Source organism: Choloepus didactylus, chromosome 6 (assembly GCF_015220235.1).
Source record: "Choloepus didactylus isolate mChoDid1 chromosome 6, mChoDid1.pri, whole genome shotgun sequence".
Lineage (NCBI taxonomy): Eukaryota > Metazoa > Chordata > Mammalia > Pilosa > Megalonychidae > Choloepus > Choloepus didactylus.
The window spans coordinates 93,392,528-93,419,228 of record NC_051312.1 but is presented as its reverse complement, the minus strand read 5'-3'; the positions used below and the strand labels follow the sequence as shown (position 1 = coordinate 93,419,228).

The 26,701-nt window shown below is 39.2% G+C and overlaps 1 protein-coding gene and 1 pseudogene across 3 annotated transcripts in view; one reads left to right on the top strand and one right to left on the bottom strand.

Annotated features, from left to right (window-relative positions):
* NARS2 (asparaginyl-tRNA synthetase 2, mitochondrial) overlaps window positions 1–26,701 on the top strand; it is a 218,106-nt gene that overhangs the window by 28,467 nt on the left and 162,938 nt on the right. For all 3 annotated transcript variants that reach the window (XM_037840846.1, XM_037840844.1, XM_037840845.1), the window contains one exon: window positions 310–450. In XM_037840846.1, coding sequence (XP_037696774.1) covers window positions 310–450 — 141 coding nt within the window. The remainder of the gene's footprint in view (window positions 1–309; window positions 451–26,701) is intronic.
* Window positions 21,694–22,296, bottom strand: LOC119538100 (annotated as a pseudogene).

The following is a 26,701-nucleotide window of genomic DNA, read 5'->3' as shown; positions in this document are numbered from 1 at the left end:
TTTGAAATATGCAGGAAAATAACAGGTGAAATTTGATACGTAGCAGAATGATATTAACTAACTTTGCCTGGGGTGCCACAACTAATATGTAGTAGAGCTGGATTCAAACCTGAGTCTCTTTGATTCCACCCCACCATTCTGTTGACCTTTTGGAATTTGTTTGGGGCTGTAATCACTTGTATTACAAAATAAAGAAGGAAAGCATCTGAGTTTTGTTTTAAAGCAATGCTATTTAAGAAGTGCTTGGAAAATGATTTAATAAAACAATATCTTCTCTAGCTTCTAATTTTTTTTTCTGTTTATTGGTAGGCTTTCCCATTTAAATATAAAGAGAGGCATCCTCTGGAGTATATGAGACAATATCCTCACCTTAGGTGTAGGACTAATGTTATGGGTTCTATACTAAGGGTTCGCAGTGAAGCCACAGCTGCTATTCATTCTTTCTTTAAGGTAAGGTGCTTTGCTTCTAGGTATTCTTTCACATGAAGAAGTTGAAAAATTGTAATGCTGGAGTATTATCCTGAAAGTTTTGTTAGTTTGTTATTCCAAGCATGCTTCACTTGTGTGGTATTGGATCAGATGCCACAGGCATATATACATATATGTATGTGTATATGTATACTGTATATGTGTGTTTGTATATTTTATGTTTAATAGCTTTATTGAAGTATAATTGATATAAAATTAACTGAACATGTTTAAAGTGTATAATTTGATCAGTTTTGATGTATGTACTACAGTCAAAACAGTGAATGTTATCTATCACCCCTAAAATTTTCTCCATGCCCCTTTGTAATCCCTCCTAATCTTCCTAATATCCCATCTCCACCTCATCCCAAGCAACCACTTATGTTCTTCCTGTTATTATAGATAAGTTTGCATTTCCTAGAATTTTCATCCATGCTGTGTGACTCAATAGTTTGTTCATTTTTATTGGTAAGTAGTATTCCATTGTACAGATATATCACAATTTGTTTATATAGTCACCTATTGATGGATATTTAGTTTGTTTCTAATTTTTGGCAATTACAAATAGCCTGCTCATGAACATTTATGTACATGTATTTTGTAGACATTATTTCCTTTTCTTTTGGGTAAATACCTAGGAATAAAATGAATGGATTATATGGTAAGTGTATGTTAAACTTTTTAAGAAATTTTCAAACGGTTTCAAAAGTGTTTTTACCATTTTAGATTTCTGCCAGCAGTGTTTTAAAGTTCCAGTGTCTCCACATTCTTGGCAACAGTTGGGAGGGTTAGTTTTTTTTAATTTTAGCCATTCTAACAGATGTGTTGTTCTATCTCATTGTGGTTTTACCTTGATTTTCCTGGTGGCTAATGACATTCAACATCTTTTCATGTGCTTATCTGCCATCCATTTATCTTCTTTGATGAAGGGTCTGTTCACATATTTTGCCCATATTTTTTACTTGGTTGTTTATTTTCTTATTGTTGAGTGCTGAGAATCTTCTATATTTTCTGAATGCAAGTCCTTAATCAGTATATGTTTTGCAAAGATTTTCTCTTAGTATGTGGCTTGTCTTTTCATTCTCTTTACAGTATCTTTCAACGAGCAGAAGTTTCACATTTTGATGTAGTTCAGTTCATCAGTTTGTTCTTTATGAATTGTGCTTTTGGTGGTATGTCTGAGAAATTTTTACCTAATCCAGTGTTACAAAGATTTGACACTGTGTATTCTTCCATAAGTTTTACAGTTTTAGGTTTTATACCTAGATCTATGATCCATATGAGTTAATTTTTATATATGGTGTGACGTATGGATCCAAATGCATTTTGTTGCATATGGATATGCAGTTGTGCCAGGACCATTTGTTGAAAAGGTTATCCTTCTCCAGTGCATTGCCTCTGTACCGCTATCAAAAATCTGTTGTCAATATGTTTGGGTTTATTTTTGGACTATCTATTCTGTTCCATTGATCATTTTCTCTAGCTTTACAATAGTTACCTGCTCTCTTGATTACTGTATGTAGTCTTATAATATTTTTAAAATTCAATTTTATTGAGATATGTTCACATACCATAAAATCATCTATATAATGAATATGAATAACCTCAAGAATGACCTCTCTACTCAATTTGAAATCTCTTAGCCATTGAAACTTTGTTTCACTTCTCTTCCCCCTTTTGGTCCAGAAGGCTTTCTTCTTCCTATAAAGCCAGGTCTAGGCTCATCCCTGGGAGTCATGTCCCATGTTGCCAGGGAGATTTACAGCCCCTGGGAGTCATATTCCACATAGTGAGGAGGCAGTGAGTTTACCTGCCGAATGGGCTTACAGAAAGAGATCACACATGAGCAACAAAAGAGGTTCTCTGGGGGTGACTCTCAGGCACAATTATAAGTAGGCTTAGGCTTTCCTTTGCAGTAACAAACTTCATAAGGGCTAGCCCTAAGATCCAGGGCTCAGCCTACTAAACTGGTAGTCCCCAATGTTTTCAGGAATGTTAGGAATTCCCCAGCTGGAGAAGTTTAGTATTTTCACATTTTCCCTAGTCCCTCAAGGGGACTTAGCAAATACTTTTTATTCTCTGCCCAGACTACTCTGGGATGCATTTGAGCATCACACTAACCTGTACAAACCACCCAGATCTCATTCCGTACCCAAGGTTCCATGTAATTATGGTGTTTGAGTAAACTTACCATGCAAGTAAAATTACATAGTCTACAATATACAATATAGATTTTGCACCACATGAACAGCTCTTCCTTTGGTCCTACACAGAAGCTGAAGTTTTAAAACACGGTTAATATCCTCTACCCTTTAGTTTGATCTACCCCGTCTCAACCAAGTCCATTTTGTTCATATCTCCAATTGAAGTCTGATCTCCTTTTCAGCCTTTTTAACAGTTGCTGTGTGGGGTATTGCTGACATTTACAGCTGCTGAACTCTGGCTCTGAGTTCCAGGTACCACAGACACCTGAAGCTCTAGGGACTGACCAGGTTAAACACAAACATCTCAGCATCACAGAATTTAGACATAACTGTTACAATTCTTGAATAGGTGTGACTGCTGTAAGAGCTTACAATCTAGGAACCTTTGCATAAGCCATCCCCTCATAATTCATGCTCCCAGATTCAGTTCTCAGAGTTTGCACATTGTTGTTAGTTCGTATTAGTGAGGTGTTATAATGTTTGTCTTTTCATTTCTGGCTTATTTCACTCAACATCCTGTCCTCAAGGTCCCTTCACCCAGTTGTATACCTCACAACCTCATTGTTGTGACTCAATATTCCATTGTATATATACGCCACAGTTCACCATTCCATTTATTAGTCAATATACCCTTAGGCCACCTCCATCCATTGCAAATCTTGATTACTGCCACGACAAACACCAGTGTACCAATGTCCACTCATGTCCCCACTCTCAGTTTTTCCAAGTATACAAGCTATAACAGGGATGCAGGACCATATGGCAGCCCCATACTTAGCTTGCTGTGGAACCACCACACTGCCCTCCAGATGGGCTAGACCATTCTTCTTTCCCACCAACAGTGAATAGATACATCCCTCTCTCAACATTTTCTCCAGCACTTGTATCCCTTTGTTTATTTTTTAAACAGTTTCATTCACACACTATACAATCCATCCTAAGTAAACAATCAGTGATTCCTGGTATAATCATATAGTTATGCATTTACCACCACAATGATTTCTTCCTCAATAAAAGAGGAAGAGGAGGAAAAAAAAAGAATAAAAAAAGATAGGAGGAAAAAAATACAATGAACTTTGAGAAGATCAACATGATTGACAAGCCCCCAGCTAGACTGACAAAATCAAAAAGAGAGAAGACCCATATAAACAAAATAATGAATGAAAAAGGTGACATAACTGCAGATCCTGAAGAAATTAGAAAAATTATAAGAGGATATTATGAACAACTGTATGGCAACAAACTGGATAATGTAGAGGAAATGGACAATTTCCTGGAAACATATGAACAACCTAGACTGACCAGAGAAGAAACAGAAGACCTCAGCCAACCCATCACAAGCAAAGAGATCCAATCAGTCATCAAAAATCTTCCCACAAATAAATGCCCAGGGCCAGATGGCTTCACAGGGGAATTCTACCAAACTTTCCAGAAAGAACTGACACCAATCTTACTCAAACTCTTTCAAAACATTGAAGAAAATGGAACACTGCCTAACTCATTTTATGAAGCTAACATCAATCTAATACCCAAACCAGGCAAAGATGCTACAAAAAAGGAACACTACCGGCCAATCTCCCTAATGAATATAGATGCAAAAATCCTCAACAAAATACTTGCAAATCGAATCCAAAGACACATTAAAAAAATCATACACCATGACCAAGTGGGGTTCATTCCAGGCATGCAAGGATGGTTCAACATAAGAAAATCAATCAGTGTATTACAACACATTAACAAGTCAAAAGGGAAAAATCAATTGATCATCTCAATAGATGCTGAAAAAGCATTTGACAAAATCCAACATCCGTTTTTGATAAAAACACTTCAGAAGGTAGGAATTGAAGGAAACTTCCTCAACATGATAAAGAGCATATATGAAAAACCCACAGCCAGCATAGTACTCAATGGTGAGAGACTGAAAGCCTTCCCTCTAAGATCAGGAACAAGACAAGGATGCCCGCTGTCACCACTGTTATTCAACATTGTCCTGAAAGTGCTAGCCAGGGCAATCCGGCAAGACAAAGAAATAAAAGGCATCCAAATTGGAAAAGAGGAAGTAAAACTGTCATTGTTTGCAGATGATATGATCTTATATCTAGAAAACCTGAGAAATCGACGATACAGCTACTAGAGCTAACAAATTTAGCAAAGTAGCGGGATACAAGATTAACGCACACAAGTCAGTAATGTTTCTATATGCTAGAAATGAACAAACTGAAGAGACACTCAAGAAAAAGATACCATTTTCAATAGCAACTAAAAAAATCAAGTACCTAGGAATCAACTTAACCAAAGATGTAAAAGACCTATACAAAGAAAACTACATAACTCTACTAAAAGAAATAGAAGGGGACGTTAAAAGATGGAAAAATATTCCATGTTCATGGATAGGAAGGCTAAATGTCATTAAGATGTCAATTCTACCCAAACTCATCTACAGATTCAGTGCAATCCGAATCAAAATTCCAACAACCTACTTTGCAGACTTGGAAAAGCTAGTTATCAAATTTGTTTGGAAAGGGAAAATGCCTCGAATTGCTAAAGACACTCTAAAAAAGAAAAACGAAGTGGGAGGACTTACACTCCCTGACTTTGAAGCTTATTATAAAGCCACAGTTGCCAAAACAGCATGGTACTGGCACAAAGATAGACATATAGATCAATGGAATCGAATTGAGAATTCAGAGATAGACCCTCAGATCTATGGCCGACTGATCTTTGATAAGGCCCCCAAAGTCACTGAACTGAGTCATAATGGTCTTTTCAACAAATGGGGCTGGGAGAGTTGGATATCCATATCCAAAAGAATGAAAGAGGACCCCTACCTCACCCCCTACAGAAAAATTAACTCAAAATGGACGAAAGATCTCAATATAAAAGAAAGTACCATAAAACTCCTAGAAGATAATGTAGGAAAACATCTTCAAGACCTTGTATTAGGCGGCCATTTCCTAGACTTTACACCCAAAGCACAAGCAACAAAAGAAAAAATAGATAAATGGGAACTCCTCAAGCTTAGAAGTTTCTGCACCTCAAAGGAATTTCTCAAAAAGGTAAAGAGGCAGCCAACTCAATGGGAAAAAATTTTTGGAAGCCATGTATCTGACAAAAGACTGATATCTTGCATATATAAAGAAATCCTACAACTCAATGACAATAGTACAGACAGCCCAATTATAAAATGGGCAAAAGATATGAAAAGACAGTTCTCTGAAGAGGAAATACAAATGGCCAAGAAACACATGAAAAAATGTTCAGCTTCACTAGCTATTAGAGAGATGCAAATTAAGACCACAATGAGATACCATCTAACACCGATTAGAATGGCTGCCATTAAACAAACAGGAGACTACAAATGCTGGAGGGGATGTGGAGAAATTGGAACTCTTATTCATTGTTGGTGGGACTGTATAATGGTTCAGCCACTCTGGAAGTCAGTCTGGCAGTTCCTTAGAAAACTAGATATAGAGTTACCATTCGATCCAGTGATTGCACTTCTCGGTATATACCCGGAAGATCGGAAAGCAGTGACACAGATATCTGCACGCCAGTGTTCATAGCAGCATTATTCACAATTGCCAAGCGATGGAAACAACCCAAATGTCCTTCAACAGATGAGTGGATAAATAAAATGTGGTATGTACACACGATGGAATACTATGCGGCAGTAAGAAGGAACGATCTCGTGAAACATATGACAACATAGATGAACCTTGAAGACATAATGCTGAGCGAAATAAGCCAGGCACAAAAAGAGAAATATTATATGCTACCACTAATGTGAACTTTGAAAAATGTAAAACAAATGGTTTATAATGTAGAATTTAGGGGAACTAGCAATAGAGAGCAATTAAGGAAGGGGGAACAATAATCCAAGAAGAACAGATAAGCCATTTAACGTTCTGGGGATGCCCAGGAATGACTATGGTCTGTTAATTTCTGATGGATATAGTAGGAACAAGTTCACAGAAATGTTGCTATCTTAGGTAACTTTCTTGGGGTAAAGTAGGAACATGTTGGAAGTTAAGCAGTTATCTTAGGTTAGTTGTCTTTTTCTTACTCCCTTGTTATGGTCTCTTTGAAATGTTCTTTTATTGTATGTTTGTTTTCTTTTTAACTTTTTTTTCATACAGTTGATTTAAAAAAGAAGGGAAAGTTAAAAAAAAAAAAGAAAAACAAGGAGAAAAAGATGTAGTGCCCCCTTGAGGAGCCTGTGGAGAATGCAGGGGTGTTGGCCTACCCCACCTCGATGGTTGCTAACATGACCACAGACATAGGGGACTGGTGGTTTTATGGGTTGAGCCCTCTACCATAGGTTTTACGCTTGGGAAGACGGTTGCTGCAAAGGAGAGGCTAGGCCTCCATATGGTTGTGCCTAAGAGCCTCCTCCCGAATGCCTCTTTGTTGCTCAGATGTGGCCCTCTCTCTCTGGCTAAGCCAACTTGAAAGGTGAAATCACGGCCCTCCCCCCTACATGGGATCAGACACCCAGGGGAGTGAATCTCCCTGGCAACGTGGAATACGACTCCCGGGGAGGAATGTAGACCTGGCATCGTGGGACGGAGAACATCTTCTTGACCAAAAGGGGGATGTGAAAGGAAATGAAATAAGCTTCAGTAGCAGAGATATTCCAAAAGGAGCCGAGAGGTCACTCTGGTGGGCACTCTTTCGCACACTTTAGACAACCCTTTTTAGGTTCTAAAGAATTGGGGTAGCTGGTGGTAGATACCTGAAACTATCAAACTACAACCCAGAACCCATGAATCTCGAAGACTGTTGTATAAAAATGTAGCTTATGAGGGGTGACAATGGGATTGGGAAAGCCATAAGGACCACACTCCACTTTGTCTAGTTTATGGATGGATGAGTAGAAAAATAGGGGAAGGTAACAAACAGACAAAGGTACCCAGTGTTCTTTTTTACTTCAATTGCTCTTTTTCACTCTAATTATTATTCTTGTTATTTTTGTGTGTGTGCTAATGAAGATGTCAGGGATTGATTTAGGGGATGAATGTACAACTATGTAATGGTACTGTGAACAATTGAAAGTGCGATTTGTTTTGTATGACTGCGTGGTATGTGAATATATCTCAATAAAATGAAGATTAAAAAAAAAATACAATGAAAAAGGTCATAATACAACAACAACAACAACACCAAGAATCCCATACCACTTCCTTATATCCCTCTCTTATAGATATTCAGTTTTGGTATATTGCCTTTCTTATAATTAATGGAAGCATATTACAGTTGTACTGTTAACTATAGACCCTAGTTTGCATTGATTATGTTTTTTTTCCCTATACCATCCAGTTTTCAACATCTTGCAAAATCGACATTCATTTGTTCTTCCTCATGTAAAAACATTCTTATGTTAGTACACTTAATCACCATAATTGACCAGTCTAGGCTTCACTAAGTTATACAGTCCCAGTCTTTATCCTCTCTCTTTCTGGTATCGTGCATGCTCCTAGCCTTCCACTTTCGCCCGTACTGACACTCATCTTTGTGCAGAGTACTTAAAATTTTGTGCTGCCATCACAGTATTCTGCTGTCTATTTCTGGATCTATACAATCAGTCATGTTGAATATTCTGTACTTCTTCAGCATCAGATGCCTGATCTCTGCCCTCTTTCTATCTCCTGATAGCCTGTGTTCCAGTTTGCTAATGCTGCCATTATACAAAATACCAGAAATGGATTGGCTTTTATAAAGGGAGTTTATTTGGTTACAAATTTACAGTACGAAGGCCATGAAAATGTCCAAATTAAGGCATCAACACAAGTATACCTTCACCGAAGGAAGGCCAATGGTGTCTAGAAAACCTCTGTTAGCTGGGATGGCTTGTAGCTGACATCTGCTGATCCCAGGTTGTGTTCCAGCCCCTTTCTCAGCTTCTGTGCCATTCTTCAAAATGTTGCTCTTTGGCGTTTTGTCCTCTCTTAGCTTCTCCAGAGCAAATTCTGGGCTAGCATCTCCAAATTGTGAGCAAAACTCTGCTTTCAATGGCCGTCTCCAAAATGTCTCTCTTAGCTGCTGTGAGCTCCTTTTGTTTGTGAGCTCTTTTATAGGACTCCAGTGATTAAATTAAGACCCACTCTGAGTAGGTGGGGGTCCATATCTCCATGGATATAATTTAATCAAAACATTTCACCTACAGTTGATTGAGTCACATCCCCATGGAAACAATCAAAAGATTCCAACCTAGTCAATACTAATACATCTGCCCAGACAAGACTGCATTATAGAATATAGCTTTTTCTGGGTTACATAGTATATAAAAACTGGCACAACCTGTGATCTCAATTTTAACTTTCAAGATTCACTCATTATTGTTCATAATAGTGAGCGCATACAGTATTTGTCCTTTTGTTTCTGGCCAGTTTAATTCAACGTAATGTCTACTGTCTACCATTTTGTCTTTTGGATTTTATATGTCATATTTTATTTTTATTTTTTTCTCTCTCTTTTACACTTACTGATAGTCTTCATTTCTACACTCTTCTCTGAACCTCTCTCTCCTGTCTTTTGTCTGCCTGAAGTGTTCCCTTTAGAATTTCTTGAAGAGCAGGTTTCTTATTCACAGACTCTCGGTGTTTGTCTGAAAATATTTTTTAACTCCCCGTCATTTTTTTTCCTTAAAAATATTTTATTACTTATAAAATAAAATATTTTATTACTTATAAAATATAATAGGAAAAACAGTGAATTGACTAACAATATAAACTTATAAATTGGAAAAAAGTAGTATTTTGGTGTCTGCCAATTTTTTTATATTCGTTTTATTGAGATATATTCGTATACCATGCAGTCATACAAAATAAATCATAATTCGATTGTTCACAATACCATTACATAGTTGTGCATTCATCACCAAAATCAATCCCTGACACCTTCATTACCAGACACACAAAAATAACAAGAATATTAATTAAAGTGAAAAAGAGCAATTAAACTAAAAAAGAACACTGGGTACCTTTGTTTGTTTGTTTGTTTCCTTCCCCCATTTTTCTACTCATCCATCCATAAACTAGACAAAGTGGAGTGTGGTCCTTATGGCTTTCCCAATCCCATTGTCACCCCTTATAAGCTACATTTTTATACAATTGTTTTCAAGATTCATGGGTTCTGGGTTGTAGTTTGATAGTTTCAGGTATCTACTGCCAGCTACTGCAATTCATTAGAACCTAAAAAGAGCTTTCTATGTTGTGTATAAGAGTGCCCAGCAGAGTGACCTGTTGGCTCTTTTTGGAATGTCTCTGCTACTGAAGCTTATTTCATTTCCTATTATTTCCCCCTTTTGGTCAAGAAGATGTTCTCCATCCCACGATGCCGGGTCTACATTCCTCCCCGGGAGTCATATTCCACGTTGCCAGGGAGATTCACTCCCCTGGATGTCTGATCCCACGTAGAGGGGGAAGGCAGTGATTTCACCTTTCAAGTTGGCTTAGCTAGAGAGAAAGGACCACATCTGAGCAACAAAGAGGCATTCGGGAGGAGGCTCTTAGGCATGATTATAGGGAGGCCTAGCCTCTCCTTTGCAGCAATAGTCTTCCCAAAGGCAAGTCCTGTGATAGAGGGCTCAACCCACCAAACCACCAGTCCCCTATGTCTGCGAGCACGTTAGCAACCATCGAGGTGGGGCAGGCCAATACCCCTGCATTCTCCACCAGCTCCTCAAGGGGTGTTTGCATATTTTTTTCCTTGTTTTTTTTTTTTTAATTAATTTTTTTTTAAATCAACTGTATAAAAAATAAAAAATTAAAAAAATTTAAAGAAACATACAGTAAAAGAACATTTCAAACAGACCATAACAAGGGAGTAAGAAAAAAGACAACTAACCTAAGATAACTACTTTATTTCCAACATGTTCCTACTCTACCCCAACAAAGTAACCTAATATAGCAACATTTCTGTGAACTTGTTCCTACTGTCCCCATCAGAAATTAACAGACCATAATCATTCTTGGGCATTCCCAGCAACATTAAATTTACCCACGATAGCTTGTCTGTTCTTATTGGATTATTGTTCCCCCTTCCTTAATTGTTCTCTATCGCTAGTTCCCCTACATTCTACATTATAAACCATTTGTTTTACATTTTTCAAAGTTCACATTAGTGATAGCATATAATATTTCTCTTTTTGTGCCTGGCTTATTTCGCTCAGCATTATGTCTTCAAGGTTCATCCATGTTGTCATGTGGTTCACGACATCATTCCTTCTTACTGCCAGCATAGTGTTCTAGTTTGCTAATGCTGCCAGAATGCAAAACACCAGAGATGGATTGGCTTTTATAAAAGGGGGTTTATTTGGTTACACAGTTACAGTCTTAAGGCCATAAAGTGTCCAACGTAACACATCAGCAGTCGGGTATGTTCACTGGAGGATGGCCAGTGGTGTCCGGAAAACCTCTGTTAGCTGGGAAGGCACGTGGCTGGCGTCTGCTCCAAAGTTCTGGTTTCAAAATGGCTTTCTCCCAGGATGTTCCTCTCTAGGCTGGAGTTCCTCAAAAATGTCACTCTTAGTTGCACTTGGGATATTTGTCCTCTCTCAGCTTCTCCGGAGCAAGAGTCTGCTTTCAAAGGCTGTCTTCAAACTGTCTCTCATGTGCAGCTCCTGTGCTTTCTTCAAAGTGTCCTTTTTGGCTATAGCAACTTGCTCCTTCTGTCTGATCTTATATACTGCTCCAGTAATTTAATTTAGACCCACCCTGAATGGGTAGGATAACACCTCCATGGAAATTATCCAATCAGAGTCATCACTCACAGTTGGGTGGGGCACATCCCCACAGAAACATTCAAAGAATTACAATCTAGTCAGCACTGATATGTCTGCCAACACAAGATTACATCAAAGAATATGGCTTTTTCTGGGGGATATAATACATTCAAACTGTCACACGTAGTATTCCATCGTGTGTATATACCACATTTTGTTTATCCACTCATCTGTTGAAGGATATTTGGGTTGTTTCCATCTCTTGGCAATTGTGAATAATGCTGCTATGAACATTGGCCTGCAGATATCTGTTGATGTCACTGCTTTCAGATCTTCCGGGTATATACCGAGAAGTACAATTGCTGGATCGAAGAGTAACTCTATATCTAGTTTTCTAAGGAACTGCCAGACTGACTTCCAGAGTGGCTGAACCATTATACAGTCCCACCAACAATGAATAATACGAGTACCAATTTCTCCACATCCCCTCCAGCATTTGTAGTTTCCTGTTTGTTTAGTGGCAGCCATTCTAACTGGTGTGAGATCATATCTCATTGTGGTCTTAATTTGCATCTCTCTAATAGCTAGTGAAGCTGAACATTTTTTCATGTGTTTCCTGGCCATTTGTGTTTCCTCTTCAGAGAACTGTCTTTTCATATCTTTTGCCCATTTTATAATTGGGCTGTCTGTGCTATTGTCATTGAGTTGTAGGATTTCTTTATATATGCAAGATATCAGTCTTTTGTCAGATACATGGCTTCCAAAAATTTTTTCCCACTGAGTTGGCTGCCTCTTTACCTTTTTGAGAAATTCCTTTGAGGTGCAGAAACTTCTAAGCTTGAGGAGCTCCCATTTATCTATTTTTTCTTTTGTTCCTTGTGCTTTGGGTGTAAAGTCTAGGAAATGGCCGCCTAATACAAGGTCTTGAAGATGTTTCCCTACATTATCTTCTAGGAGTTTTATGGTACTTTCTTTTATTTTGAGATCTTTGATCCATTTTGAGTTAATTTTTGTGTAGGGTGTGAGGTAAGGGTCCCCTTTCATTCTTTTGGACATGGATATCCAACTCTCCCAGCCCCATTTGTTGAAAAGACCATTGTGACCCAGTTCAGTGACTTTTGGGGCCTTATCAAAGACCAGTCAGCCATCGATCTGGGGGCCTGTCTCCAAATTCTCAATTCAATTCCATTGATCAATATGTCTGTCTTTGTGCCAGTACCATGCTGTTTTGACAACTGTGGCTTTATAATAAGTTCTAAGTCAGAGAATGTAAGTCCTCCCACTTTCTTTTTTAGATTGTCTTTAGCAATTCCCTTTACAAAAAAATTTGATTACTAACTTTTCCAAGTCTGCAGAGTAGGTTGTTGGAATTTTGATTGGGAATGCATTTAATCTGTAGATGAGTTTGGGTAGAATTGACATCTTAATGACATTTAGCCTTCGTATCCATGAACATGGAATATTTTTCCATCTTTTAAGGTCCCCTTCTATTTCTTTTAGTAGAGTTATGTAGTTTTCTTTGTATAGGTCTTTTACATCTTTGGTTAAGTTTATTCCTAGGTACTTGATTTTTTTAGTTGCTATTGAAAATGATATCTTTTTCTTCAGAGTGTCTTCAGTTTGTTCATTTCTAGCATTACTGACCTATGTGCATTAATCTTGTATCCCGCTACTTTGCTGAATTTGTTTATTAGCTCTAGTGGCTGTATCGTCGATTTCTCAGGGTTTTCCAGATATAAGATCATATCTTCTACAAACAGTGACAGTTTTACTTCTTCCTTTCCAATTTGGATGCCTTTTACTTCTTTGTCTTGCCAGATTGCCCTCACTAGCACTTCCAGCACAATGTTGAATAACAGTGGTGGTAGTGGGCATCCTTGTCTTGTTCCTGATTTTAGAGGGAAGGCTTTCAGTCTCTCACCATTGAGTACTATGCTGGCTGTGGGTTTTTCATATATGCTCTTTATCATATTGAGGAAGTTTCCTTCAATTCCTTCCTTTTGAAGTGTTTTTATCAAAAACGGATGTTGGATTTTGTCAAATGCTTTTTCAGCATCTATTGAGATGATCATTTGATTTTTCCCTTTGATTTGTTAATGTGTTGTAATACATTGATTGATTTTCTTATGTTGAACCATCCTTGCATGCCTGGAATGAATCCCACTTGGTCATGGTGTATGAATTTTTTAATGTGTCTTTGGATTCAATTTGCAAGTAATTTGTTGAGAATTTTTGCATCTATATTCATTAGGGAGATTGGCCGGTAGTTTTCCTTTTTTGTAGCATCTTTGCCTGGTTTTGATATTAGATTGATGTTAGCTTCATAAAATGAGTAAGGTAGTGTTCTGTTTTCTTTGATGTTTTGAAAGAGTTTAAGTGGGATTGGTGTTAGTTCCTTTTGGAAAGTTTGGCTGTGAAGCCATCTGGCCCTGTGCATTTATTTGTGGGAAGCTTTTTGATGACTGATTGGATCTCTTTGCTTGTGATTGGTTGGTTGAGGTCTTCTATTTCTCCTCTGGTCAGTCTAGGTTGTTCATATGTTTCCAGGAAATTGTCCATTTCCTCTACATTATCCAGTTTGTTGGCGTACAGTTGTTCATAGTATCCTCTTACAATTTTTTAAATTTCTTTGGGATCCACAGTAATGTCACCTTTTTCATTCATTATTTTGTTTATATGGATCATCTCTCTTTTTGATTTTGTCAGTCTAGCTAGGGGCTTGTCAATCTTGTTGATCTTCTCAAAGAACCAACTCTTGGTGTTATTTATCCTCTCTGTTGTTTTTTTTGTTCTCTATGTCATTTATTTCTGCTTAAATCCTTGTTATTTCTTTTCTTCTCCTTGGTTTAGGTGGTTTGCTGTTGATTTTCTAGCTTCTTCAGTTGATCCGTTAGTTCTTTGATTTTGGCTCTTTCTTCCTTTTTAATATATGCGTTTAGTGCTACAAATTTCCCCCTCAGTACCGCTTTTGCTGCATGCCATAGGTTTTGGTATGTTGTATTCTCATTTTCATTCGTCTCTATATAATTAGCAAGTTCTCTTGCTATTTCTTCTTTAACCCACTGATTGTTTAGGAGTGTGTTGTTTAACCTCCAGGTGTTTGTGAATTTTCTAAGTCTCTGATGGTTATTGACTTCTAATTGTATTCCATTGTGGTCAGAGAATGTGTTTTGAATAATTTCAATTTTTTAAAATTTATTGAGGCTTGTTTTATGTCCCAGCATATGATCTATTCTGGAGAAAGTTCCATGAGCACTAGAGAAGAATGTGTATCCTGGTGATTTGGGATGTAATGTTCTATATATGTCTGTTAAATCCAATTTATTTATCAGATTGTTTCAGTTTTCAGTTTCCTTATTGGTCTTCTGTCTGCTTGATCTATCTGTAGGAGAGAGTGATATGTTGAAGTCTCCCACAATTATTGTGGAAACATCCATTGCTTCCTTTAGTTTTGCCAGTGTTTGTCTCATGTATTTTGTGGCCCCTTGATTAGGTGCATAAACATTTATCATTGTTATTTCTTCTTGTTGAATTGCCCCTTTTATTAGTATGTAGTGGCCTTCTTTGTCTCTCATAACATCCTTGCATTTAAAGTCTATTTTATCAGAGACTAATATTGCTACACCTGCTTTCTTTTGGCTGTAGCTTGCATGAAATATTTTTTTCCATCCTTTCACTTTTAATTTCTTTGTTTCCCTGTGTCTAAGATGAGTCTCTTGTATGCAACATGTTGATGGTTCATTGTTTTTGATCCATTCTGCAAATCTGTATCTTTTAATTGGGGAGTTTAATCCATTTACATTCAACATTATAACTGTGAAGGCATTTCTTGAATCAGCCATCTTGTCCTTTGGTTTATGTTTGTCATATATATTTTTTCCCGCTCTGTATTAATATCCTTTAATGTACCCAGACTGATTCTCTTTAGTACTGAACCTTTCTCCATATCTCTGTCTCCTTTCTTTGTTTCTCTGTCTTTAGGGCTCCCTTTAGTATCTCCAGTAGGGCAGGTCTCTTGTTAGCAAATTCTCTCAGCATTTGTTTGTGAAAAATTTAAGCTCTCCCTCAAATTTGAAGGAGAGCTTTGCTGGATAAAGTATTCTTGGTTGGAAATTTTTATCACTCAGAATTTTAAATATGTCATGCCACTGCCTTCTCGCCTCCATGGTGGCCACTGAGTAGTCACAACTTAGTCTTATGCTGTTTCCTTTGTACGTGGTGAATTGCTTTTCTCTTGCTGCTTTTAGAACTTGCTCCTTCTCTTCTGTATTTGACAGTGTGATCAGAATATGTCTCAGAGTGGGTTTATTTGGATTTATTCTATTTGGAGTTTGCTGGGCATTTATGATTTGTGTATTTATGGTGTTTACTAGATTTGGGAAGTTTTCCCCAACAGTTTCTTTGACAACTATTCCTAGACCTTTACCCTTCTCTTCCCCTTCTGGAACACCAGTGAGTCTTATATTTGGACGTTTTATATTATCTATTGTATCCCTGAGGTCTATTTTGATTTTTTCAATTTTTTTCCCCATTCTTGCTTTTGTTCTTTCATTTTCTGTTCTTTCATCTTCCGGGTCACTGATTCGTTGTTCAGCTTCCTCTAGTCTTGTACTATGAGTATCCAGAATCTTCTTAATTTGGTCAACAGCTTCTTTAACTTCCGTAAGATCATCTGTTTTTTTTATTTACTCTTGCAATGTCTTCTTTATGCTCTTCTGGGGTCTTCTTGATGTCCTTTATATCCTGTGCCATGGTCTCATTGTTCATCTTTAGTTCTTTGTTTAATTGCTCCTCTGATCTTTTGATTTGGGTGCTTGGGCTTGGGTTATCCATATCGTCTGGTTTTTTTCATATGCTTTAAAATTTTCTGTTGTTTTTGGCCTCTTGGCATTTGCTTAACTTGATAGGGTTCTTCTAGGATTTGTAGCCCAATTGAAATCCTTTTCTCTGATTTGTCAGATCTACAGCTTCGTGGAGTACACTTTCTCTAAATAACCAGCAGGTGGCGTCCACAAGCCACCTGTTCCCCTCAAGCCAGTTCTCTCCCGCTTTGCCTTTGTGGTGAGTGGGGGAGTGAGTCTTGTGGGGTCCAATTGGTGTACCAAGCTTGCGTGTATAGTTGGTGTTGCCTGCCCTGTATATGGGGCATGTGTCTGGGCGGTCAGGGAGGGGGGGCGGCTCTAACAATCAAATCTCCCTGGTGTTCCTGGAGTTTTAAAGCTGCTGCAATAGTCTAATCCTTCAGTTCAGTCCTGCCACAGTTTGTCTCTGCCACTGACCCACAAGTCCTTGGTATTGGTGTATGGCCCCTGAGACTTGCGAGTGTGTCCCTCTTTCAGGTCCTCTGTTGAGGGATGACTGTGCTTATGACACAGGTGGGCGCCATCTCCCCAGGGTGGTTCTGGGCTACAGGGCTGTGTAGGGAGGCTTCCAGTCTGCTGAAAGGATGGCTGAATGTGGCGTGTTAATTCACACTCCTCTGCCTTCCCAACTCTGGGACAACCAGCTGAGAGTGCAGGGAAGGCTAATGTCCATGCCCAATTTTGTGGTGTGTGCGTGTGTTATTGGAAGCACTTCCATCACACTGGGTTGTCTGAGGCAGCTCTGGGCTATGGGGCTGGCGATGGGCAGGAGTGTTCCCTGTCCACCAGGATGATGGCTGTGAGAGGATGCCCCTCTTTTCTTGGGAAGTTGTGGTGGTTAGTGAATTTTCTCAGCCACTGGATCATTGCCTTTTGTCTCAGAGCTCTCTTAGTTCTGCTCTTGTCTTGAACTGCCCAATTTGCAAGTCTTTGACGCTTTCTGTATTGGGCTTCTTAGAGTAATTGTTTTAGAAAAAGAGAAAAAGATTTTTTAAAAAAGTGAAAAAAAAGAAAAGGCCCTCCTCGCAGATGTAATGGGTTATTGAAATGCTGAGCAACAAAGCAATTAGGGCCATTAAGGAAAGCTCCAGGGGGCAGAGAAACCAGTTTTTCTTCTGGATTTACATATGAGCCTGACTCTGCCTGAGCTCTGCCCTTCCCCTTTCTATGTTCACCAGAACTCCAAAAAGCCTCCGCTTTTATTTTTGGGTTTTTTTTGCTGTTTTTGCTGTCCCTATCTCCTCTCCACCAGGCTGGCTGCTCCTGGATTCTCCGGTGTCTGGTCTAAGTCTGTCTATGATTGGAGTTTTGATCAGTAGAATTAGTTTCTGATAAGAGCTGTCACTGCAGTTCTCCCTCCTCATTCCAGTGCTGACAGCCCCTCCTCCCATGGGAGTGAGCCTGGCAGGGAGGGGCGTGGGTCCCCTGGCTGCAAAAACCATTTCGCTGATCTCAGCAGTTCGACGTGTTCATGAGTGTTGTATGAAGTATGCCCAAAGTCAGATTGCCCTGTGGTGTCCAGTCCATGCAGTTCCTGGCTTTCTACCTACTTCCCTGGAGGAGTAACTAAAACGTACACCTCACCACTCTGCCGTCTTGCCCTGCCTCGTTGTCCCCCTCATTTTTGAAGGGCAGTTTTACCGGATATAGAATTCCTGGTTGGCAGTTTTTCTTTCTCAGTATCTCAAATATATCATACCACTGCCTTCTTCCCTCCATGGTTTCTACTGAGAAATCTGCATGTAGTCTTTCGAGCTTCCCTTGTATTAATGGAATGCTTTTCTCTTGCTGCTTTCAGAATTTCTTCTTTGTCTTTGACATTTGATAATCTGATTCTTGAGTGTCTTGGAGTAGCTCTATGCAGATTTATTCTGTTTGGGGTATGCTGCACTTCTTGGATCTGAAATTTTATGTCTTTCATAAGAGATGGGAAATTTTCAGTGATGATTTCCTCCATATTGTTTCTGCCCCTTTCCCCTTCTCTTCCCCTTCTCGGACACCTATGACATGTATATTCTTGTGTTTCATGCTGTCATTCAGTTCCGTGAGACGCTGTTCATATTTTTCCGTTCTTTTTCCTATCTGTTCTTTTGTGTAGGATTTCAGATGGCCTGTCCTCCAGTTCGTGAATGCTTTCTTCTGTCTCTTCAAATCTGCTGTTATGTGTCTCCATTGTGTTTTTCATCTCTTCTTTTGTGCCATTCATTCCCATAAGTTCTGCCATTTGTTTTTTCAAGCTTATGAATTCTTTCTAAGGTCACCCAGTGTCTTCTTTATATCCTTCATCTCTTTTGCCACATTTTCCTTCAGCTCGTTGATTTGATTTAGAAGATTTGTTTTAACATCTTTAATTAGTTGTTTCAACTCCTGTGTCTCGTTTGAACTGTAAGTCTGTTCCTTTGACTTGGCCATGTCTTTGTTTTTTCCTAGTGTGACTTGTAATTTTTTGTTGATGTCTAGGCATTTGGTTTCTTTGATGGCCCCAGTCAGACTTTCCCAGACCAGATGGGCCCAGGTTCAGGAGGAGGGTGTAATCAATATCAAGTTTCCCTGGGGATGAGACCCTGCAAGTTGTCAGACTTTCCTATGAGGTCTCTGGACTCTTTGCTTTTCCTATCCTGCCCAGCACATGGTCATATCAGCTCGCAGCTCCCCGCTGGTGTAAAGAGGTGAAGTACCTTCAATTCTCAGCAGACCCTGTCCCGACTAGGGGTCAAGTCAAACTTAAGCTGTTTCTGTTTTTTGGTTGTTTTTTTTTTGTTTTTTTTTCCCCCTAGACCCTGTTGTCTGTATTCTCTGAGGGAGGGCAGCCAGTTTAGGTGGGCCCCAACCCCCTTTTCTTAGGGAAGATATGCCCTTTAGGGAATTTTCTCCTGTACTTGACTTCTTCCTTTGTCTGACTCTTTTAACTTCACCCTTGCCTGGTTCAGTGCCAACAACTGAAAATGCCTGAGGCTTTCTGTAATGAGAGTCTCAGAATGAGAGGGAAAAAAGAAAAACAAATCTCTTTTTCAGAGCCCGTCCCTGACCCCCCAGTTTTGTTGATTGACAGGAGTTGGTACCTGGTTCTATGTGCCCCTTCTCTTGGGACACAGCTGTTTTCTAGTATTCTGAGTTCAACTGTCTGCTTTTATTTATTTATTATCATTTTATTTATTTTATTTTTTCTGTCAGTCCTACCTCCTCTCTGCCAGGAGAGACCTCAGGGTTCCTTTCCTGCTTTCTCTGGGTTTATCTGTGCTCATAGCATGTATTTAGTAGTGCAGATTTGTTAATTAAAACCTCAGTTGGACCTTGGTTGAGTTACTTTCCGTTTCTCCTAGTAGACTGCTTCTTATTTGCACAGGGAAGTGTTCCAGTTCAGCCTACCATGCCAGTGGGTGAGTGGTGCCATCTCCACAGTTTGGGGAGCTTTACTTACAGTTCTGTGCTGTGATCTCAGCCATTCTACCCATTCCGGACTGGTATATGATGTGTGTCTGGTCATAGATGTTCTCCAACAGTTGTTCCAGGCTATTTACTAGTTGCTTTGAGGATGAACTAAATTCCACCCCTCCCTTTGCCTCCATCTTGTCCCGCCTCCATTACTGACTCTTTCAGTACCTAAAATATATGGTATCACTGCCTTCTCGCCTCCCTGATGAATAGTTAGCACTTTGCCTTATTTGGCCTACCTTATATGTAGCGAATCGCTTTTCTCTTCCTGCTTTAACTCTTCTCTCCTTTTTGAGATTTGATAGTCTGATTAGTATGTGTCTTATAGTGGATTTATTCAGATTTATTCTGTTTGGAGTTTGTTGGGCTTCTTTGATTTGCATATTTCTGTCTTTTTTAAGGATTATGAAATTTTTCATAATTATTTCCTCACATAGTTTTCCTAGCCCTTTCCACTTCTCTTCTTCAGAAATACTTATGACTTGTATATTTGTGTGCTTCATGTTGTCATTCATTTCCCTGAGATCCAGTTCAAATTTTTCCATTTTTTTCCCATTTGTTCTTTTGTGTGTTCAAATTCGGTTGCATAATTCTGTAGTTTGCTGATCCTTTCTTCTGCTTTTGAAGTCTTTGTGTCTCTAATAGGTTTTTTTAAAATATTCATTTTATTGAGATATATTCACATACCATACAGTCATAGAAAACAAATCATACATTCGATTGTTCACAGTACCATTACATAGTTGTGCATTCATCACCAAAATCAATCCCTGACACCTTCATTAGCACACACACAAAAATAACAAGAATAATAATTAAAGTGAAAAAGAGCAATTAAAGTAAAAAAGAACACTGGGTGCCTTTGTTTGTTTGTTTGATTTGTTTGTTTGTTTCCTTCCCCCATTTTTCTACTCATCCATCCATAATATAATAGGTTTTTATTTTCATCTGCAGTATCTTTCACTTCTGAAAGATCTGCTATTTTTCTATGTATTCTTTTAAATTCTTGATGCTCTTCTAGTGTCTTGCTGTCCTTTATCTCCGTAATCATCTCACTGAAGTTATTTAGAGTTGTTTGAACATCTTTGACTGTTCCAAATTCTGCGTGCCCTCTGACTTGTTTTTTTTTTTTCCGCAGAAACTTTTTTATTCATCACCTTCCAACAGATCAGGTCAGCTTCAACCAAAATAAACTAAACTAACCTCAAAAGGCCTGCCTTATTATAACGCAACAGGGCAAAACCAGAGCTGTGGACAGAGTTCTGCCTCAGTTCTTTTCAGAAAAAACCAATCATGTGTAATACACAGATGTCCCATTAAAAAGAGATTAGCGGTGGACTGTTTTCACTTTGAGCTCTGAACTCGCCACCATTCAGAGCAGCTCCTGAATCCATTCAGAGAAACTCTTGAATTCAGGGCAATGTGACTCGACTTCCCCACCCTGTAGGTAAGCCCCATAATAAAGGCTCATGTCTCAGGAAAAAAAAAAACCCACAAAAAACAGATTAGCAGTGTACCACCACCACAAATACAAGATGTGTCATTCACATAAAGGCTGCCCCTTCCTCAGCCATTAATGAGCTCTTGTGTTTCTGGGAGTGGTGATGATGGTGGTGGTCTGTGTGTATTGCTGGTGATGGCACCATTTGCTTACTCTGGAGCTTTGATGGGCAGGTGTCAAAATGACTCAACTTATTTTCTTTCCTGAATCAGAGAAGCAATAGTCTGTTTGAATATCTAAAAAGTATCGTGGAACTTAGGTGGTGGTTCCTTTAACAGTGGAGTTTACAGGGTGATTGTGTAGGGCTTTTAAAGTACTTAATCCTGTTGATGTTTTTTGGTATGTGTCTCCCCAGCTCGCTGCCCAGAAACCTTTGTACCTGGGTACCCAAGAACCAAGGGAAGCAAATGGAACACCCAGCAGGCCTGAGAGTGAAGTGCCTCTCAGAACAGTCACCCAGGGAAGGAAACAGGGCAAGGTGGAGATGTAGGGGAACAGAAATCAGCTGAAACACTCCATGCTGGTTCTGACAAGCTCCATCTTGTGTAGGAAACTGTAGAACTAAGGCAAGGTTACTTCTATATACAAATTTTCAGTTTGGTTTCCTTTTTTAACAACCAACTTTAATTGTAAAACAATACTTCCCACTTTCTCTAATTTGCTTCTCCCAGATGTCACTCCAAATTTCCACTCCCTATCTATATGCTGGTTAATTATCAGAGTTAGACCCATGGCCCATTGAGCAAGGGTGGGGCAATTCTGCTTCCACTTTTCAGAAACCTAAGTGGCTTTGTCCTCACTAAGACCCAGAGTTATGAAATCAGCCCGGACCTGCTTGGCTGTGAGACTCTTCTTCAAGGCACCATTTGGAACCAGAAGGAGGCTTTTCGTGATGCTTCTGAGTGGGCTGAGATGGATCTGATTGGTGATGGCAAATTCAGAGAGCTGAGCCAGAAACCTTTCCACCTCTTTTGGCTCAGTTAAGAAGTAGAAAAGCATTTCTGTCAGGGCCAAGAACTGCTGCATGCCCCGCTGATTTAGCTGCTGTATGTTGCTGCCCAAGGCGTTGGGCACCAGGTCCTGCATGCAGTATAGGCAGCCCATGGCCTTTGCCATGGCCTGGCAGGCCCCGCGGCTTCCTCCTCCAGCTTTTTAAGTTGATCATTTGGCTTGACCTTATCTTCTTGTTTCTTGATGTGCCTTGTAGTTTTTTGTTGGTTTCTGGGCATCTGCTTATCTTGATCAGATTATTTTGAAAGTTGGTTTCCCTCTGTTGTCTAAGATTTTGTTGTTGCTTGGGTTCATGTTGAAGGTCTCCTTTGGCACTTGCTTTCTTCTGTATTTCCCAGCCAAACTAGATACCAGGTCTCACGCTGGGGGTACAACCCCTTTTAGAAGGATCTTAGAGGGTGTGGCAGGAAAGCAGCCTTCCCAGACTGCACTTTCCCAGCCTTCTCAGCAGATGGTGTTTTAGGCAACCTATTCCTCACAATCCTACCTTTCCCAGTCCACAGCAGCCTTCTGGGCATTGCCCTCGCCGACCAACTATTACATCAGGACAGATCTTCATTTCCCTCTCCCAGGTCCTGGTGCTGCCAAAGCTTCCGGCCTCGGTGGTGGGGGAATTGGGTGCTGGTAACCACAGTGGAATCTGTGCTTGTGGATGCAGTGGGCCTGCTAGTTTCCAGACTCCTGCATGGAAGGACTGTAGGCTGCTGGACTGTGAAGGTTAACTTCACCAACCATCTGCAAAACCAGGACTGCGCTGCATGTCATCAGTTGGCAAGAACCAGGCTGATGCACAGTTCCTGGCCTTGGGGTGGGGGGTGGGTGCTGGGTGCTGGGTGTCATGGTGGAGTTTCCTCCCTTGTCCCAATCTCTTCATTCCTGGTAACAGCAGAGCGTTGAGCTCCCAGGCCCCCAGTGCAGAAAGTTTCAAGGCTTTGGAACCCAGCGGGTCTCCCCTGCTAGCCAACTGTCAGATCAGAACTGTTCTGCATTCCCTCTCTTCTGGAGGGGAGATTCTACCCATCTCCCACAGATCCAGGTGCCTGAAGCTGCCAGCCTCTTGGGTGGGGAGTGGGTACTGAGAACCATGATGGATTCTCTGCTTGTGGGTATGATGGAGCTGCTGGCTCCTAGACTCCTGCTTGGAAATATTCTAGGCTGTGGGACCGAGAGGGTTCACTTTACCAACCAGCAGCCCAACCAGGACTGTGCCATGTTTTGCTGGCCAGGAAGAACCAGGCAGATGTACATCTACCGGCCTCGAGGTTTCACTTACCTCTATTTCTCAGTCATAGTTTCTCCACCTTTTCATTCAGCTTCTCCTTATATGTTGCAGTGGTCCTTCCCTTTTCTCCTGAGCCCGTGAACTGTTGCTTTGGACAGTTTCTGCCTGTTCTCTAGGTGTGTTTGGTGGAGGAGTGACTTCTGCCTGTCCTTGTTCCACTCTCTTTCCTGAATTTCTATCATCAAATATCTTTTAAAGATATTTAAAAAATAAGAAAAATGAACTTCTATTTACCTGTATAGTTACCATTCTGGGGCTCTTCATTCCCTTTTGTACATCTTGGTTTCCATCTGATGTAATTTTCCTTCTGCCTGAAGGACTTCCTTTAACATTTCTTATAATGTAAGTCTGCTGGTGATGCATTCTTTCAGCTTTTGTATGTTTGAAATCATCTTTATTTCACCTTTGTTTATGAAAGATATTTTTCCCACGGATATAATTCTAGGTTGACAAGTTTATTTTTTTTTAGTACTTTAAAATTATTATTTTACTGTTTTCTCATTTTCATTCTTTCCAGCTAGACATCTGATGCTGTCCTTATCTTTGTTCCTCTTTACATAACATAATTTTCTCTGACTACTTTTAAGATTTTTCCTTTCACTGGTTTTGAGAAATTTGATTATGATTTGCCTTGGTACAGTTTTTTTATATATATTTTTCTTGTGTTTTGGATTCATTGAACTTCTTGGACCTATGAGTTTATAGTTCTTATCAAGTTTTTCAGCTATTATTTCTTCACAGATTTTTACTTCTATGGGGCCTCCAGTCATCCAAATATTAGGCCACTTGATGATGTTCCATAGTTCCATGATTTAAAAACATTTTTTCCTTTATGTATTTCTTTTCTAATACTTTTTATTACCATGTCTTCACGCTCACTAATCTTTTTTTCTGCAATATCTAATCTGTTAATCTCATCTAGTATATTTTTTATCTCATACATTGTAGGTTTTATGTCTAAAAGTTTAATATGGATGGGCCTTTTTACATTTATGTTTTCCATGGTTCTACTTAACTTTCTGCACACATGGAATACACATTTCATAACTGTTTAATAATGGTTTTTATGTCTTTTTCCCCTGATTGTAATATCTGTCTCAGTTTTGATTGATTGATTAATCTCTTCATTATGACTTACGTTTTTCTGCCTTGTTGCGTGCCTGGTAATCTTTGATTGGATGCCAGATAATTGTGAATTTTACTTTGTTCTGTGCTGGATATTTTTGTATTCTTGTAAATCTTATTGGACTTTGTTCTGGTATGCAGCTGTTACTTGGAAACTGTTTGATTCTTTCATATCTTGCTTTTATATGTGTTAAGCAAGCATGGAGCAGAGCTCTGTCTAGGACTCATTATTCCCCACTACTGACACAAGGCCTTCCTGAGCACTCTACTCAGTGCCTTGTGAATTATGAGTTTTTCCATCTGACAGGTGTGAATGGGCCCTATTTCTGGCCACGTGTGAACACACTGGGCACTGTTGTCTCTAATCTCTTTTAATGGTTCTTTCCTGGTCCTATATAGTTTCCACACATGCATGCACTGATGAGTCCTCTACTGAATTCTGCAGGATAACCCTCTGCAGATCTCTGGAGTTCTCTTTCTGTGCTTTCTGGTACTCTGTCCTATGAACTCTAGACACTTTGATTTTCCCAAACTCTCAACTGTGTCTCCTCAACTCAAGGAGTCCACTCACTGGCTCCATCTTAGCTACCCTTCCTTGCAGTGTGGCCTGGAATCTCAAGATAGTAAGCTGGACTACTTGTAGGGCTCACCTTGTTTCTCCTGTCTTGGGGATCACTGATACCAATGTCTTGAAAACCATTGTTTCATATTGCTTGCTTGGTTTTTCTTGAATGTTTCATGTGGGTTGGGAAATTTGGTCCTTGCTTCTCCATCTTGGTCGTAGGCCTATTTTGTACATAGTAAGCACTGATTTTTAAGAATTAATTGGTGTTGATCAAGAACGTTTGTATAATGACTAAGGCATTTTGTCTCAGTTAGCTTTACCTTGACCTGGGAAAGCCACAGTGGAATGTGTTGATTATTAAGCTGCTGAGATGAAAGGATTATCCCCAAATGTGGATGGATGGGTGGGTCCCAAAGTCAAGGAGTGAACCAGGAGATAAAGTTCCAATTTATTCCATGTGGCTTTTAAACTCTTCCTATGCCATTTTCCCAGATTTGGCTAATTTGCAGATGTTGTATAGCAGTGTATCCCTCACTTGGGCTGTGTCCAAATTCATGTAGTCCCGGCCCTGTTGTAGCTCACTATGACAATTTTTGCTCTTTGGAAAGCTCCCTTAGGGTTAATTTCTAGTGAAACGGCTAAAGGACATCATGGCTTTAGGCATGCACTTTTGAATAAAGGGAAAAGTAAATCACATACAGTGTCATCTTTTTCATGTTTGAAAAGGGCCATTTACTTATGCTTTCATGAACTTTCTTATGCAGCCTCCATGTGGCTTTGCAGTAGTGCTTGAACCGCACAAACAGAAGATTTGTTCAAATCCAAAAATCTTTATTTTCCTCACGTATGGCTTCAACAATTGATGAAAGTAGTGGACCTGCTTTCATTCTATAAAATCCATTTTACAGATTTCTGGCCACTAGGTGGTGGTAGTAGCAATTCGTTGACAAGTGGATGTTACCTTTTTATACATTTCTTTATTTAAAGCTTTTACAAATATGTAAACAATTAAAAAAAAAGAAAGAACAAGCTTGAAATCATAAAAATAAGTAGAATAAAATAAAACTTAAAAAATATTTTGATTGACAGTAACTTGAATTTTAGCATTGTTGGTGATAGAGTAGTTGTAAAGGTAGATACTTTTTGAATGCTTTTACAGTTTTACATTTTTTACTTGTGACGTCTTGAGAAATGTAATCCTGATACCTCATTCTGTGTTATTACCCACTTGTATGTGTGACATTCAGGTTTGAATTGTTTGGAGACATCACTAGTATACCATGGGACATATTAAATAATATTTATTTGTTACCTAGTATTTGGTACTCTTCCTTCTGACTTGTTACTTTAGGTTACCAGAAAGATGCTAAGACTTAAAATGAAAAATTTTCATAAATTTCAAATCCACCAATAAAAATAGAAACTTAAGTAGCACCTTTTAATTAGGACACTTAATGGATCTAGTTATTCTTTGGTTTAAGTATCAAAAATGTTTTCTGGATGACTTGGTTTGCTCATAAAATTGA